The 18,402-nt window shown below is 39.1% G+C and overlaps 1 protein-coding gene across 3 annotated transcripts in view; it reads left to right on the top strand.

Moving 5' to 3' along the window:
* The window catches only part of LOC136712817 (RNA-binding protein EWS), a 28,855-nt gene extending 24,518 nt beyond the window's left edge, over nucleotides 1–4,337 (top strand). For all 3 annotated transcript variants that reach the window (XM_066689605.1, XM_066689606.1, XM_066689604.1), the window contains exons 15-17: nucleotides 3,034–3,131; nucleotides 3,369–3,603; nucleotides 3,907–4,337. In XM_066689605.1, coding sequence (XP_066545702.1) covers nucleotides 3,034–3,131; nucleotides 3,369–3,603; nucleotides 3,907–3,946 — 373 coding nt within the window. In that variant the 3' untranslated portion in view covers nucleotides 3,947–4,337. The remainder of the gene's footprint in view (nucleotides 1–3,033; nucleotides 3,132–3,368; nucleotides 3,604–3,906) is intronic.
* Nucleotides 4,338–18,402: the final 14,065 nt, after the last annotated feature.

The raw sequence follows: 18,402 nt of genomic DNA, 5'->3' as shown, positions 1-18,402 counted from the left end.
CCAGGACATATTGAAAAAATATTTATAAAACAAAATTACATCACTTAAACCATGTTAGTATTTGTTAGAAAATTATATTAATTTCCACACAGCTGCTCCAGTTTCATCTAGTTTTAACATTGACAATATAGCTGAACTTAAGTATCCTAGATATTTTCCTTTATTTCTTTGCAGGACAATTAAACTGGGTTGCATTGTTCAAGTGCACATGTGTTTTAAATCTGTTCTGTGTAGCCACTTGGCATATCATGAAATGTACAGTACGAAATGTAGTCACAGCCTATATATGTAGTTTAAGAACAACTAATACATTTATATATAAATACGGCTACAGCACTCTGGGATGCATAACTTTTTCACAAATATGGTATTAGCATTTACGTTTTTTTTCTGTATAACTTGCATGAGCTAAATCAATCTTGCTAAATAAATTAATCACACATCAGTAACATTGTGCGAGGCATCCATTTTTTTTAATGTGATTCCTTTAACCCTCAGAGTACTAGGCCCACAGGGGGTGCTCTACGCATGAGCCCTAGAGTGCTCAAAAAAATCTCAGTGCTTAACATAGAACAGCAAATTACTTAATTTTATATAAATACATATAAGCATAATATGAAACCTATATATCACAAATATAAGACACCTGGTCATTTTTCATTCTTCTATAATTAATTTTTGGAATGAATACAGAAATGTGCATTGGCAAAGAAACAAAACTTATAAAGATGCCATTTTTATTTTCAAAACAACCCAGTTTTCAGAATTAACCTGGCTTATAAACACTTAAGAAATCATTCATATGAAATAACATTCTGGGTATTTTAAAATTAAAAAAAAAACCAGATGTTTACAAATACTTGTTCAAGAGATATAAGTTTTGCAAGTAGTGCACCTGTCTAGAAACTAGTCAGAATTACACCACAAACCCACACAAATGAAACTAATTGGATGGTCTGTAGATGGTGCTGTGTGTTGAATAAATATAAAAGCATCTTCAAAATGTACAGATTTTGGCGTTATTACTACCAGTAATATTTAATTACTACTACTACTACTACTAATAATAAATGTACATTGCTTACTTTGCATTGATTGTAAACGCGTGTGTTCGGCTCGGGGCAGATATGATCTTTCTCCTTTGCGGAGAAATAGACTTACTTTTTTTTTTATTAATCTTACCAGCTTTCTTTTGTGTAGACATATCCTTTATCCGTTTGTGTTGAATAGGTGATTCTGACATATGGGTTGATCAGCGGAAATAAACCAGAAACTTTTAATCTGCACCGTCACCACCTCACATTTACATTCACGTGATAAACTTCTGCCTCCCCTCTTCCAAATCACTGTCATAACTGTGTACAGTACTAATCAATGTGCCAAATTAAAAGTTTACATTACTAAAAGATTTGTTTAGTTTTACCGGTATCAGAAGTAATAAAATGTTCAAAACATCCCCCATTTGACTCCTTTAAAAGCCGCTCTGATGTAGTGAGCATTTTCAGTGCATCGCCATCTTTTCTTGTCTTCTCTAACATTTTTAACCAATACAAACCCTCTGTTTTAAAAGCTTTTTGAATGGTTCATTCTCTCAATAAACATCTCTGATATTGTAAAAAGGGGGTGTTTTTTTTGTGCTGAAAATTGCCCCGCTAGTCCTCTAGCTATACCCCTGGGTCTTAGTCCTCTGTGGGTTAAAAAAAAAAAAAAAAAAAAAAACTTGTCCTGACACTGTAATGGATCAGGTAGTGGTTTTATTAATCCGCTATTTTTACAAGGTAGTTATGCATTTCTGCATTTGGGAAAGCATCTATACTAGGATTACCATTATGCTAGTAGTAGTAGTAGTATACATAATTACTTGTAATGAGGGTTTACAGATTAAAATACACCCCCCTTCGTGCAATTGATCACAAAAACAAACATGCCTGGCTTTTTAAGATTTGTAATAGTTTTAAGAGTGTAAACGGGAAAGTTAAAACTTGGGGCATTCAAACTATTTTGAGAGAATTGTCAAGACATTGGGACATTTAATTTAAATCCAAGACTTACGGTCACCTTAGTCTTTCACAAAAATGTTAATGTATTTTGTCACAGCACACTATTGCAGTCTGAGCAGTCCTTTCTCCAGCAGGATTTTTGCAGACTTTTCAAACACTTTTAAATGCAGTTGATCCTGTGTGGCACTTTCCATACAAACACATTCTTCCTTGGGAAAAGTTTCTGTAGTATCTCGCATCAATGGAGGCCACCATTATTGTAAGAACATAAGTTTACAAACGAGAGGAGGCCATTCGACCCATTGTGCTCGTTAGCTGTCCATTAATAACTAAGTGAGCCAAAGATCCTATCCAGTCTATTTTTAAATGTTGCCAAATTTTCAGCTTCAATCACATCACTGGGGAGTTTGTTCAGATTGTGACGCCTGTGTGTGTGAAGAAGTGTCTCCTGTTTTTTCTCGAATGGAAATTGAGCTTCAAGGCATTTATATCCCCTGGTCCGTGTGTCCCTGCTGATCATGAAAAGCTCCTCTGGTTTGATGTGGTCAATGCCCGTCATGATTTTGAAGTCCCCATATAGTCTTCTCTGTTCTAGAGTGAAAAGGTTCAGTTCCCTCAGTCTCTCCTATTAGGACATTCCCTTCAAACCTGGAATAAGTCTGGTTGCTCTCCTCTGAACTGCCTCTAGAGCAGCAATATCTTTCTTGAAGTGTGGAGCCCAGAACTGTTCACAGAATTCCAGATGAGTATAGTTACAATTTCAAAATGCAGTGGCGTTAAGTCTATGTAAATGATGTAACCACATTTGCCCCAGACCAGTTTGAGACTCTGCCTGTACGATGTACGAAACAGTGCTTCCTGAAACTATTCTGGTCACAGGTGGAGGTGCACCTGGGCCAAAGTGGAAATGCCCTGGACTCAAACGGCCGCACTGAAGTGCACCTCAGTGTGGCTAGTGGAAACTGGGCATTAGATGTTTAATATGGTATTCAACTTTTCAACTTGTATTAATGTTTTTGTTTTTTTTCTTTAGTGGATGTGGGAACCAGAACTTTGCATGGAGGATGGAATGTAATCAGTGCAAAGCTCCCAAACCTGAAGGATTTGTCCCACCCCCCTTTCCCCCACCAGGTAATGATTCCTTTCACATCATACAACTGAAGGTTGGGTACATTTATGTAAAATAAGCTGGTGTGGATAACCCAAAAGCATTATATAACTTGCTTCCTACAAAGTAATCATGCCCCCAAACCCTTAAAAATTGATATGTTGAAAAAACACTTGACTGTTTCACAGATTTGCATTTTAATTTATGCATAGATTAGTCCTGGGCTGTGAGTTAATGCAACACTTTTGTATGGTTTGCAGGTGGTGACCGAGGCAGAGGGGGCCTTGGTATGCGTGGTGGCAGGGGGATGGACCGTGGAGGGCCTGGGGGCTTTAGAGGCGGCCGAGGTGGAGATCGTGGGGGTGGATTTCGTGGAGGTCGTGGGATGGACAGAGGGGGATTTGGAGGAGGGCGGCGGGGAGGGCCCCCCATGGATCAGATGGGTGGCCGAGGTGGAAGGAGAGGCGTAGGACCCCCAGGCAAAATTGAGATGAAGTAAGTCGGTGACTTTCCCTAATGCTAGAATGTAAAAGATAGTGTATTATATATTGACTGAACTTGCAATACTTACATTAGTTTCTCCCATTTTGTTAGCATCTATATAAAATGGTGGTAAATAATATCTGTAGGTTATTTGTACATCTAGATAAAACTACTCAGTCTTTTAGGTTAATTTAAAGCAAATAATAAAAGCATTTAATTGAAAACAATGCAACCATTATTCTTACAGTAATTTTTTTATCAGACTGCCGTGGAGTAAGATCTATCATTAATGTACTGCCATCCACTTCCTTACAGACCGGACCACCGCCAGGAGCGCCGTGATCGACCTTATTGAAGTACAGTCCATTTGCAGGAATTCCCATTTAATACAGGATTTATTTTTTAAAACAAATTTTAAATTTATAATTCCATATTTATAAGGCTATCATTATGGGATTTTTTTCCACAATTATTTCATTGCTACTGTTAATAGATTCCAAATTAAATAGCTTCGGTTTGTTTATTTTTGTTTTGGGTTCTGATAAAATGTAAGAAAACAAGAACTGCCGAACGCATGCTTACTTGTGTACAGACAGCAGATTGTGGAAGGTGTATTGTGAAACCTTGTGACGAGCTGTAAAGTTTTTTTTTTTTTTTTTTTTTTTTTAAACTATTGACCCTCCCCACTTTACTCCCACCTTTTTCCTTTAAGAAAATTGTTGAAAATAAAAAAATAAAAAAACAAACATGGGCTTAGTGTCATAACTATGTAATTAAATAGCCATTACAAGCAAAGGGTAATATTCTAATTGAAACCTTGTAATTGACTTAACATGTCTGTAAGATGCTATGAAGACCAAAGATTTATGCAATTGGTCTTCTGTGGTTAATATCCATCTAGCATGTTTCAAATTGTACACACTACTCTAGGGCTGCAACAAATGCCCCTTTTGATAATCTATTACTAATTTTTTTTTTTTTTTTTTAATCTGATTAATCAAGTGACCTTGTTTACACACAAAGGGAAAGAAATGCAGTTCTTCACTGCATATTCCCTTTTCCCACCTTGCACACTGATTTGTGAAATCGGTTCCATTTGCTCAGATTTTACGTGCGTTAAAAATGACATCGCCCAGTGAAACATGAGGAAGACGTGGGATGGTGGAAAAGCTCATTTATGTGTCTAACCATGAATAACTATACAACAGAGCAATTAAATATAGATTGACAACACATGGCAAGCTATTGTGGATGAGCTGGACATGAATGGTACCTACTGTCTGATGTAGCTAGAATTCTAGGAAGTGGTTAAGCGCAGATAAAACAAAAATGTGACTTATATACAAAGATTTGCAGTTTCACGTAGTTAACATTGAAACATACTCTGCTTTAGTGTCTTTACGGTGAGGTGAAGTTTGTGTGATTATATACAGCGCTGGAAAAAATTTAGACCACTCCAAGTTCAGAAATCAATGTTAAGTGGTCTAAATTTTTTCCAGAGGTGTATATATCCATAGGTTTTTTTTACAAAAAAATAATAATAATGTAAAAGCTCCTTATTTCTTCACTAACCCCATTGCAAACTCAAAACTGAATTACGTTTTTCAATTATTTTTTTTAATTTAAGATGTACATTTATATTTTGAATTCAATACTTAGGGCACTAATTTGATCCCATAGTCTGAACCTTCTGCAGTACTGTGCCATGGCAGGGCAATGCATTTCCAGAGGCTCTGAGAAGCATGCCCTACACATGATAGTTTCAATCATTTTTTTTTAGTCCTTATTAGGGTTGGGTATCGATAACCGGTTCCATTTTAGAACTGGTTCCAAATTTCCAAGAACACTCATTTCAATTCCTCACTTCGGTTCCTAACTTTATTAATCATGCTTGCGAGGTGAACGGCAGTGAGCATTTTACGGTCGTATTGATCTGCCAGGACCTGCTACAAGGACCTAATTGTATTACGCACATGCACAGTACATTACATTCGGCACCATGGCTGAATCTGACTGCTGCAAACGCTCCAAAGTTTGGTTAAGCTATGCTTAAATTGATAACACCGCAAAATGCAACACTAGCAGCAAAATAATTTCCTGCAAGGGTGGAAGCACCTCCAATATGATGAAGCATTTATTCAACACGGCGTGAATCTAATGCCGGAGTCACACTACACGATTTGAGCCCGATTTGGCCCTCACGACAGATCGACACTGATCGTCACAAGCAGCCTGGTCGGGCGCGTCGCTGCCGATGGCCGTGCAGTGAGAGACGGGCTGATGCATTGCTGCCTCAGATCCGATCGTAAGCTCGTCGGAGTAGCTACGACTTTATTAAACAGGTTTAATATTTACGACTCGATCGGCACCGATCGTGGAGAGTGATGTGATCAGCAGCCAAAGAGAGCCGAGCTGACTGAAGAAGAGAAAAGAAACGGAAGAATAAACATGACAGGAGAATAAGATTTTCATACGTATTTATTAAAATACCTCAAATACCAATAGTTGTTTCGGCGCAGGTTATTTAAAAATACTCTAATACAGGGAAAATAATATTTTCAAATACCAATTAGTATCTGTAATTGACCCAGGTCTGCGCTAAATATCGACCCTACACTGCGATGCTCACACTGTGGGATGGATAGTGCTGTGACTGTTGCTCAGCTGCAGCTCTCACGGCCATGTCTTCACACTCATCCTCTTTTCTTTCTGCTTTTTGTGTTCGTCCGACACACGAACACGGACAGCCGCAGCAGTTTGTGGTCGTGTTCTTGTTGCGCAGATTTCCGCAGTTTTGCACAGATCTGCAGAAATCCACTGATCCCGTTGGTGGAGCAGCGTAGATCTGCGCGTAAGTGTGGACATTCTGTTGACCTTCTCGCTGTGTGGATCATGCATGTTTCTGCAGGATGTGGAGTGTGGAGGCTGTGCCGCAGATCCATGACAAGGATGTCCGATCAGTGGTGCAATGTGTGTCCCTGTACTGAAGTGCTCGGGTGTATGCGCTGCTTCACTGCACAAAATACATAAATTCGGTGCAAAATAGTGGTTTAGTGTGAGCTGCCCACTGTGCACAAAATCGGGTCGGATTGTAGAAATCGTGTAGTGTGACCCCAGCATTAAGGAATGTACCGTTTTTGCTGCACCAGATACAGCTAATATTAGAAGTAGCAGCATCTCCTTCTCGGGTACAAAACACAGATGAGCAGACATTTGCATGTTTTTGTTGAGATTTTTTTGTTTAAAATAGAGATCATGGAGTAATGGTGTAATCGATACAATCTTTATTTCTAGAGCCAGAAACTCCATTCACTTTAGCCATGAAAGGGAAAATGAGAGGAGAAAGTGGATGATTGTCACCCAGCGGTGACAGTTTTTCCACAGCAATATCAATGGACATTAGCCTTGTTTGATATTCTCCGGTGTCTCATAGCACATCAGAATCAGAGCTAGCTAACAGAACATTATATTCCACAGTAAACTATGATTTGGTAGGTGTAGCATTATACAGTGGGGGAAAAAAGTATTTGATCCCCTGCTGATTTTGTACGTTTGCCCACTGACAAAGAAATGATCAGTCTATAATTTGAATGGTAGGTGTATTTTAACAGTGAGAGACAGAATAACAACAAAAAAATCCAGAACAACGCATTTCAAAAAAAGTTATAAATTGATTTGCATGTTAATGAGGGAAATAAGTATTTGATCCCCTATCAATCAGCAAGATTTCTGGCTCACAGGTGTCTTTTATACAGGTAACGAGCTGAGATTAGGAGCACTCTCTTAAAGGGAATCAATCAGAAGCAATCAATCAATCAGATTCCAAACTCTCCACCATGGCCAAGACCAAAGAGCTGTCCAAGGATGTCAGGGACAAGATTGTAGACCTACACAAGGCTGGAATGGGCTACAAGACCATCGCCAAGCAGCTTGGTGAAAAGGTGACAACAGTTTATTCAGATTATTCGCAAATGGAAGAAACACAAAATAACTGTCAGTCTCCCTCGGTCTTGGACTCCATGCAAGATCTCACCTCGTGGAGTTTCAATGATCATGAGAACGGTGAGGAATCAGCCCAGAACTACACGGGAGGATCTTGTTAATGATCTCAAGGCACCTGGGACCATACTCACCAAGAAAACAATTGGTAACACAATACGCCGTGAAGGACTGAAATCCTTCAGCGCCCGCAAGGTCCTGCTCAAGAAAGCACATGTACAGGCCTGTCTGAAGTTTGCCAATGAACATCTGAATAATTCAGAGGAGAACTGGGTGAAAGTGTTGTGGTCAGATGAGACCAAAATCAAGCTCTTTGGCATCAACTCAACTCGCCGTGTTTGGAGGAGCAAGAATGACCCCAGGAACACCATCCCCACCGTCAAACATGGAGGTGGAAACATTATCCTTTGGGGGTGTTTTTCTGCTAAGGGGACAGGACAACTGCACCGCATCAAAGGGACGATGGACAGGGCCATGTACCGTGAAATCTTGGGTGAGAACCTCCTTCCCTCAGCCAGGGCACTGAAAATGGGTCGTGGATGGGTATTCCAGCATGACAATGACCCAAAACACACAGCCAAGGCAACAAAGGAGTGGCTCAAGAGAAAGCACATTAAGGTCCTGGAGTGGCCTAGCCAGTCTCCAGACCTTAATCCCATAGAAAATCTGTGGAGGGAGCTGAAGGTTCGAGTTGCCAAACGTCAGCCTCGAAACCTTAATGACTTGGAGAGGATCTGCAAAGAGGAGTGGGACAAAATCCCTCCTGAGATGTAGTTGGCCACCAGGTTTGCACACAAGAAACGTCTGACCTCTGTGATTGCCAACAAGGGTTTTGCCACCAAGTACTAAGTCGAAGGGATCAAATACTTATTTCCCTCATTAACATGCAAATCAATTTATAACTTTTTTGAAATGCATTTTTCTGGATTTTTTTGCTGTTATTCTCTCACTGTTAAAATACACCTACCATTAAAATTATAGACTGATCATTTATTTGTCAGTGGTCAAACGTACAAAATCAGCAGGGGATCACGCATCCTTCCGAAGAAGGCAGACATGCTGACTTTGCATTGCAGACTCTCTTTGACATTGTTACTGGTTCCAATAACTGTGTTACATATTTTGTTACGTTCTATTTTTTGTGTTATATTTACTTTAAAAGTTTTGGTTTGTAATTGTTTTTGTTGATCATTCCTCATAAAAAAGTGTAATAATTATTTTTATAAATGAAGGGGAACTGTCACAATTGGCAGTTTACTGCATATAGCCTAAATGTGGCAAGAATAAAAGGTAGGCACATTTTTGTTGTTTAAGTATTTGCTATTTTTTTCTTTCAAAAAAATGATTGGAATCGGAACCTAGATTCGATAAGAACTGGATTCGATAATCGGAATCGATAAAATTGAAACGATACCCAACCTTAGTCCTTGGGTAAAATGGTAAAATTGCAGACAGTCAATTTTATAGGGCATGTTCCCCCAGATCAATTTTATATTTACATGTAAGTTAACGAAATACACAACATACAACAAATGTATTGTATACCATGAACGATACTATATAGACACATTTACACGCAAACTGATAATGTCTATTACTAAATATTTAATTGAATTTATATATACACTCACCTAAAGGATTATTAGGAACACCTGTTCAATTTCTCATTAATGCAATTATCTAACCAACCAATCACATGGCAGTTGCTTCAATGCATTTAGGGGTGTGGTCCTGGTCAAGACAATCTCCTGAACTCCAAACTGAATGTCTGAATGAGAAAGAAAGGTGATTTAAGCAATTTTGAGCGTGGCATGGTTGTTGGTGCCAGACGGGCCGGTCTGAGTATTTCACAATCTGCTCAGTTACTGGGATTTTCACGCACAACCATTTCTAGGGTTTACAAAGAATGGTGTGAAAAGGGAAAAACATCCAGTATGCGGCAGTCCTGTGGGCGAAAATGCCTTGTTGATGCTAGAGGTCAGAGGAGAATGGGCCGACTGATTCAAGCTGATAGAAGAGCAACTTTGACTGAAATAACCACTCGTTACAACCGAGGTATGCTGCAAAGCATTTGTGAAGCCACAACACGTACAACCTTGAGGCGGATGGGCTACAACAGCAGAAGACCCCACCGGGTACCACTCATCTCCACTACAAATAGGAAAAAGAGGCTACAATTTGCACAAGCTCACCAAAATTGGACAGTTGAAGACTGGAAAAATGTTGCCTGGTCTGATGAGTCTCGATTTCTGTTGAGACATTCAGATGGTAGAGTCAGAATTTGGCGTAAACAGAATGAGAACATGAATCCATCATGCCTTGTTACCACTTTGCAGGCTGGTGGTGGTGGTGTAATGGTGTGGGGGATGTTTTCTTGGCACACTTTAGGCCCCTTAGTGCCAATTGGGCATTGTTTAAATGCCACGGCCTACCTGAGCATTGTTTCTGACCATGTCCATCCCTTTATGACCACCATGTACCCATCCTCTGATGGCTACTTCCAGCAGGATAATGCACCATGTCACAAAGGTCGAATCATTTCAAATTGGTTTCTTGAACATGACAATGAGTTCACTGTACTAAACTGGCCCCCACAGTCACCAGATCTCAACCCAATAGAGCATCTTTGGGATGTGGTGGAACGGGAGCTTCGTGCCCTGGATGTGCATCCCACAAATCTCCATCAACTGCAAGATGTTATCCTATCAATATGGGCCAACATTTCTAAAGAATGCTTTCAGCACCTTGTTGAATCAATGCCACGTAGAATTAAGGCAGTTCTGAAGGCGAAAGGGGGTCAAACACAGTATTAGTATGGTGTTCCTAATAATCCTTTAGGTGAGTGTATATATAGTTATACACATACTCTACCAAGACTATCCATGTTTTGGTAGAAGAAACACTCTGTTTGCAAATATACAATGATTTAACATAACTGAATTTGAACTTCTATGTGTTTGATAGAACTTCAAATAATATATACTGGATTAATTGTTAGGTTGTTCTGAACAAAACAATCCTATTTGCAAAGAAATCCGATCGAAATTGAGTGATCTGTGACCGTCTCTCCCCCAACCCCATCCCCCCCCCGAGCAGATGGCGCGTTTTGCCCACTGTAAATCAGATGTGTTAGAGAATGAAATGCACTGGTAGCCAAGAGAATAAGCTTTCAAATGATGTGCGTATTGTAGGAATAGTGTAACTGCTGTGCACAGGAGCTGTGTGCAACACTGCCGAATAATGCTTAAGAGGGTGTACTAACACAGTACTCTGAAATGTACATTCTTTTTCAGTTTTTCAGTTATTACACGACTTCATCAGTAGAGATCAATCAGCTTGATAAAGTGGGACATGCTATGATGGAAACAAACATGTCATAATAAAAAAATCTGAAATATTAAGACCATGGGTGAGTAAACCTAAACGAGGTGATTTAACAAATACAATTTTTCAATTAGGCTAATATTTAGCCCATTACTTTCAGTGTTAATTATTTAATTTGTATAGATAGGTTGGCATATGTGGCATGTTTGCCAATGGTACCCACATTGGGCCACGCTAAATACACTTGGACCTGGTATAGAAAATGTGCATTATCAGGAAACTAAAGAAATAAGTGGCCCGAGGTGATTTAACCTGTTACTTTCATTGCTAATTGTTTAACTTGAATAAATAAATGTGTGCACTTGAATAGGAAGCTGGGTGAATAAGAAGCTTCGATTAAGAAACCATCTTCAGCCTCGTGTGTGCAACGGCCTGTACCATGCACAGCCGTCCTCATCCCCTGTCATCATAGCTCCAATGTTTTTCTCTTCATGAATGATTGTCGTGCTCCCGCGCCATGCGAGTTCAGCTTGACACATATTCACATATTGCAGCAAACTGTCTACTTTGCAGTGTGAAATGTAAAGTGCTCCCATAATTTAGAAGACTTACATGACTTATGACTTACTCCATTAATGTAGCTGGAGCATCTTTCATGTTTTTTTTTATTTTGTTTTGTTTAGTTTTTTTACCTGTTTTTTTTAGACCCAACTAATCGACAGTGAAATTTGTTGCCGACGATTTTTAATAATTGACGTTATGGATTTTATTGATTAGCTGATTACACTACTCTGTATGGTCTTACTAGTGTGTTGTATAATTATGCACTTTTCACAATGTACAAAAACTTGTACTTGTATATGTGTGTTTTATATACAATAATGACTATCTACATTCCCTAGATCAGTGCTTTTCAACCCGTGTTCCACGAGATTTTTATCCCCTCAAAAATATGTAATTTTTTTGTCAACTTTAATCTTGTTCACAACTTTGAATAAATTTGATTTGATAAATGTAACATTTCAACATCTACTGTAGACTGTAGGAAACGTTTCATAACTGAAATGTTTTGTTTGCCAGACTGAATGCGCTGAGTTGCAGTGCTATCAGTGGTACTGAAACGCAATTGATTAAATGGACAGATGTTGAATTCGTTTTTATCTTGCACTCTGCTTGTCCTATTTTTAGGTTGGATGAAATCGATTTTATAGTATTATTTAATGTTTGTCCTTGCCCTTTTGGTAGGCTTATTTATTTCATATTGTAACGGAGATGGACAGGTAGCACCCCCCCTCTCAATTAATATGCATATTAATATTAGCTGCAGATATATTTGTATCGTGCTCAGCTCAGGTTTGCGTTCAGTCCGCAAACAAAAAAATTCAGTTGCAAAACGTTTAATCAAATAGAGTAAAACAGCGAGGATAGCATGTTTGATCCGTGTGCTATTGTTTTTCAACAATTGTAATGCCCTTTGTTACATTTAACCATTTAGTTGAATTAACTTGTTATAAGATGTTGTGAACTGAACATATTTTGCTGTTAATTTATATTTACTGCGGATAGTTTTTAGTGTGTGGTCTTGGTCTGCCTGCACTAAATAAATGATTTGTATTAAGTAAATATTTAGTATGTCTGTCTACTTTTTACCATACCACTAACATTTTAACACGCCATGTGCATGTTATAATAGTTTTAGCAACCCGTTGTGCCGTGCCTTGATCGTTGTGCCGTGGCATTAAAAAGCTTGGGAACCACTGCCCTAGATTTATGCAAGGACATACAATGAAATTGATATTCTCTTAAGTACTTTTTGTAGTTTGCCACTTCTGCCACAAGTTGTGTGCCACTCATTTCGTAGTGTATATTCCTGCTGTCTGTCTGTACTATTTTGTACTATTACATTAAATGTATTTTGCCAGCTGTCTGCCTGATTCTGAATATTGTCCGGTTTGGGGGTTATCTGCAAATTTAACTTCACTATACCAGAGTATTGGTCATTCATTTTAACAAAGAGCTGCATTAGTCCTAAAACAGGTCATTGTGGTACTCTATGTAGACCCCGTTTAACACTTATTAGGCCGGCCCTGGGCCACCTCAAATTTAGTCCGCCTTTTTTTTTTTTAGAGACCCCGTTCACATTTGCAGTTTTAGGAGGCCTAAGTGCGTTCACATATGCGGGCGAAAAGGAGGCCTAAATTAAATGCATGCCAGACAAACCAGTTACGCATGACATTAGGTCTGCTTACAGGTGTATGTAATGTATTTATAATCCCAACTTATATATATACACCGATCAGCCATAACATTATGACCATCTGCCTAATATTGTGTAGGTCCCCCTTTTGCCACCAAAACAGCCCTGACCCATCAAGGCATGGACTCCACTAGACCTCTAAAGGTGTGCTGTGGTATCTGGTACCAAGACATTAGCAGCAGATCCTTTACATCCTGTAAATTGCAAGGTGGAGCCTCCATGGATCGGACTTGTTTGTCCAGCACATCCCACAGATGCTCGATTGGATTGAGATCTGGGGAATTTGGAGGCCAAATTTGTTGTTGTGTTCCTCAAACCATTCAAACCATCCATTTTTGCTTTGTGGCAGGGCGCATTATCCTGCTGAAAGAGGCCGATGCCATCAGGGAATACCGTTTCCATGAAAGGGTGTACATGGTCTGCAACAATGCTTAGGTAGGTGGTATGTGTCAAAGTAACATCCACATGAATGGCAGGACCCAAGGTTTCCCAGCAGAACATTGCCCAAAGCATCACACTGCCTCCACCGGCTTGCCTTCTTTCCATAGTGCATTCTGGTGCCATGTGTTCTCCAGGTACGCGACGCACACGCACCCGGCCATACACATGATGTAAAAGAAAACGTGATTCATCAGACCAGGCCACCTACTTCCATTGCTCCTTGGTCCAGTTCTGATGCTCACGTGCCCATTGTAGGCACTTTCGGCAGTGGACAGGGGTCAGCATGGGCACCCTCACTGGTCTGTGGCTACGCAGCCCCATACACAACAAACTGTGATGCACTGTGTGTTCTGACACCTTTCTATCATAACCAGCATTAACTTTTTCAGCAATTTGAGCTACAGTAGCTCGTCTGTTGGATCGGACCACACGGGCCAGCCTTCTCTCCCCACGTGCATCAATGAGCCTTGGCCGCCCATGACCCTTTTGCCGGTTCACCGCTTTTTCTTCCTTGGACCACTTTTGATAGGTACTGACCACTGCAGACTGGGAACACCCCTCAAGAGCTGCAGTTTTGGAGATGCTGTGACCCAGTCGTCTAGCCATCACAATTTGGCCCATGTCAAAGTCGCTCAGATCCTTACGCTTGCCCATTTTTCCTGCTTCTAACACATCAACTTTGAAGAAAAAAATGTTCACTTGCTGCCTAATATATGCCACCCACTGACAGGTGCCATGATAACGAGATTATGAGTGTTATTCACTTCACCTGTCAGTGGTCGTAATGTTATGGCTGAACGGTGTATATTTCCCTTTTCAAATGCTTATCTTCGTTTCTGCAAGTCTAAAAGTGCTGTTCACCCGAAAGCGAAGCACATTTAGTAGGACATCTACATGAAATCACAATAAATCGTATGCATTAGTTATCAATAGAAAATTGAGATTTATAACCTGAAAATGTATATTACATACACACACACTGCGTTTGTTCTAATTTTTAAAGTCTGAACTTTGCATTTTTATTTTCCTTTTAAATTGGTCAGGCGAGTGATTGATACCCATCGAAAGAAGCTTTCTGTGACCGCTTCTATAGTTATATCCTGATAGACAGCAGCGCTCACACACTTCCTTCAGTTTCTTTTTTTTTTTTTTTTACTTTATCTTCCATCCACATTGTAAACAGTGCTTTAATTTCTGCATTGTCCCAGTTGTTACCTCCAATGCCGGCATTTGTAATTGTACTGCTCAGCTCAATATAATTGCATTTCGGATTGGAAAGTAAACAGCTGGTCTCATTTTAAATGCACTGATTTGAATGGAAACTTCCTTCTGTTAATTTTATATCGTTTTAATGCAAAATTCTGATAATTAATAAAGTTACCTGGTCCCATTCACATTTTCACAATGCAATTTTCATGTGTAAAATGCATACTGTTAAATTTCAGACTTCAGTCATACTATCAGAACAAGAACAAACAAGCAAGCTTACCAGCTACACACACTTTTAATTGACTGAGTAGTTTGAACTGTTTACATTATTGTAACTCATTACTTAGCCTATACTTTTTTAATATATATAAAGATGTGAGCTAGCGAAATGTATCTGTACAATTAAGGCTATAGATTGATATGACATTCAAACAAAATAGAGACAATACAGTTTGTCCTGTGCAGGTCATGAAGCTGTTTTGGTGCCTGTGTTTATTCTGTGCTGGTGACATGGCGTCTCTGGGGGCGTGGCTTGAGACACACTGACGCTCTCCACCCAGCCCATTTAAAATGTATAAATGTGTTTTTGATTACGAGAGTTGAATTTCCGAGGCAGATCATTGGTTGTCTAAAAAGCACTCATCCTCCATATCACACATGAAATTTAGTTAATGACATGCAGATTGAAAATACAATTATACAGAATGGAAGGGGCTGCCAATATTAAACCTCTTTAGCTTGAAAAGATGGTCAATTCGATTTCAATGTTCATTTCAAACGGCACAACTCAAGTGTGTCAATGGCCATAACTTCTGTTATTCCCTTAGCTACATGCCTTTTGTAAAACAAATGATTTAAGAATATAAGAACATAAGAAAGTTTACAAACGAGAGGAGGCCATTCGACCCATCGTGCTCGTTTGGTGTCCATTAATATCTAAGTGATCCAAGGATCCTATCCAGTCTATTTTTAAATGTTCCCAAACTTTCAGCTTCTACCACATCGCTGGGGAGTTTGTTCAGATTGTGACTACTCTCTGTGTAAAGAAGTGTCTCCTGTTTTCTGATTTGAATGCCTTGAAGTCCAATTTCCATTTGTATCCCCGGGTGCGTGTGTCCCTGCTGATCTGGAAAAGCTCCTCTGGTTTGATGTGGTCGATGCCTTTCATGATTTTGAAGACTTGGATCAAGTCCCCACGTAGTCTCCTCTGTTCCAGGGTGAAAAGGTTCAGTTCCCTCAGTCTCTCCGAGTAGGACTTTCCCTTCAGACCTGGAATAAGTCTGGTTACTCTCCTCTGAACTGCCTCTAGAGCAGCAATATCCTTCTTGAAGTGTGGTGCCCAGAACTGCACACAGTATTCCAGATAAGGTCTAACTAGCGCATTGTACAGTCTTAACATTACTTCCCTGGTTTTAAATTCTACACTTTTGACAATATACCCTAGCATTCTGTTTGCCTTTTTTATTGCTTCCCAACATTGCTTGGATGGAGAAAGTGAGGAGTCCACATAGACTCCACATAAGTCTTTCTCATGCGTTACTTCATCTAGATCTGTACCTCCCATAGTGTAATTATAGTGGACATTGTTGTTACCTGCATGTATTACCTTGCACTTGTCCACATTGAATTTCATTTGCCAGGTGTCGGCCCACAACTGAATTTTATCTAAGTCCCTTTGAATAGCCTGTGCTGCCAAGATTGTATTTGCTGAGCCACCTATTTTAGTATCATCTGCAAATTTGACAAGTTTGCTAACTATCCCAGAGTCCAGATCATTAATATAGATTAGAAACAGCAAAGGCCCTAGTACTGATCCCTGTGGAACTCCACTAACAACTTTACTCCAGTTAGAAGCGACTCCTCTAATTGTCACCCTGTTTCCTATACATCAACCATTTGTTTTGCTTCCAGCTGAATCTGATGACTCAGAAGGAAACAACTGCTGACTTGAATGTTTATGATTGCCTGTTTATCTTATTCATCAGCTTACCATATAATTAACAATAGTATATTTGCAACCTTTTATTATAAATTGCGAGTGCTATGCTCCAGATACAAAGAATAACACTGGCATTCAATGACTTCAATGAAAATAAAATGCCTTTCATGTAACTACCAGTGGAACTATGTACGCATTTTAAGCCAGATTGTGCCAGGTACCAAATACTTGTAATATACAAGTATTTTTGATTTTAAATCTTCTTAAAATCTGAGTACATTATATAAGGAATTACCTGGTATATTATGTAGTTTGGCTTTATTATAATAATAATTAATAATAATACTAATAATATGTGATATTATGGGGAAGCTTTTAAGTATATTTGTAAGACAAACTTTCTGCTCTAATTATTAGAACAAGGTATACTCGGTCAAAAAGTACAAACAGAAGAATCTTCCCTTGTCTATTGTCTCCATATTCTAAAATGTTGAGCAGTACAATTGGTATGCCAGTAATTTCAGTTATTCCCCTAGTTCTTCCCCTGCTGTGCCATGTGGTAATATCCACTTACTTAAAACAGTTGAATCGTGGAAGCAGAATGATTCAGTTGTTTTAACATTTTTAAAACCTTCAGACACAGCACTGACCAAGCACAGCTGACATCAACAAGAACTGACAGCAACAGAAGGGGGTTGAGGTCTAGTAGCAGTTTGACCTCAGCAGTTCAAAATAAGATTGTAGATGTAAAGTTTGACAAAGATTTTTATCAAGCAAGTAAACTACTTTTTAAACTAGGATATAATTTAAAAATGGCAATTAGTTGCAGGTTGTCAATGAGCTGTTTCTTTAAATGTTCTCTGTGTAAGCTACACATTCAATTAAATAGTCTGTTAATCTACCACTTTGTCTTCCACACTAAAATTAAGAATATAAGTAATTTAGATAACCAATATCTTGGTTTTAATAACGTGTTTGCAATGATTTAATTGGAAAGGGGAAGCTACACATTCAATCTAAAGTTGACAAATGAAAATATTGTTTTATTTGCATTTCTCAACTTTCCCTTACAATATCAATTTTATTTCTGTTAAATTCTAGGAAACATAATTACCAGTAGATGTCAGCACTATATCGTAGTATTAAAGATACTGAACTACTATTTGCAAGAGTCTGGTCTTACACAATTTTTTGTCAGTGTACACTTGAAACATGGCAGTTGTTTTGTGAGACACCCAGAATTGTTCACATAAATAATGTAACAGCTGAATGCACGTGGGGACTTGATCCAAGTCTTCAAAATCATGAAAGGCATTGAACACATCAAACCAGAGATTTTCCAGATCAGCAGGGACACACGGACCCAGGGACACAAATGGAAATTGGGCTTCAAGGCATTCAAGATGGAAAACAGGAGACAATTCTTCACACAGAGTTGTCACAATATGGAACAAACTCCCTAGTGTTGTGGTTGAAGCCGACAATTTGGCAACATTGAAAAATAGACTGGATAGGATCCTTGGATCACTTTGTTATTATTGGACACCAAACGAGCATGATGGGTCGAATGGCCTCCTCGATTGTAAACTTTCTTATGTTCTAAAGAGGCATAGTGTGCTCTGGAACATCTCTAAGATTAGTG

Source organism: Amia ocellicauda, chromosome 17 (assembly GCF_036373705.1).
Source record: "Amia ocellicauda isolate fAmiCal2 chromosome 17, fAmiCal2.hap1, whole genome shotgun sequence".
Lineage (NCBI taxonomy): Eukaryota > Metazoa > Chordata > Actinopteri > Amiiformes > Amiidae > Amia > Amia ocellicauda.
This window is presented reverse-complemented; position numbering and strand designations above follow the sequence as displayed.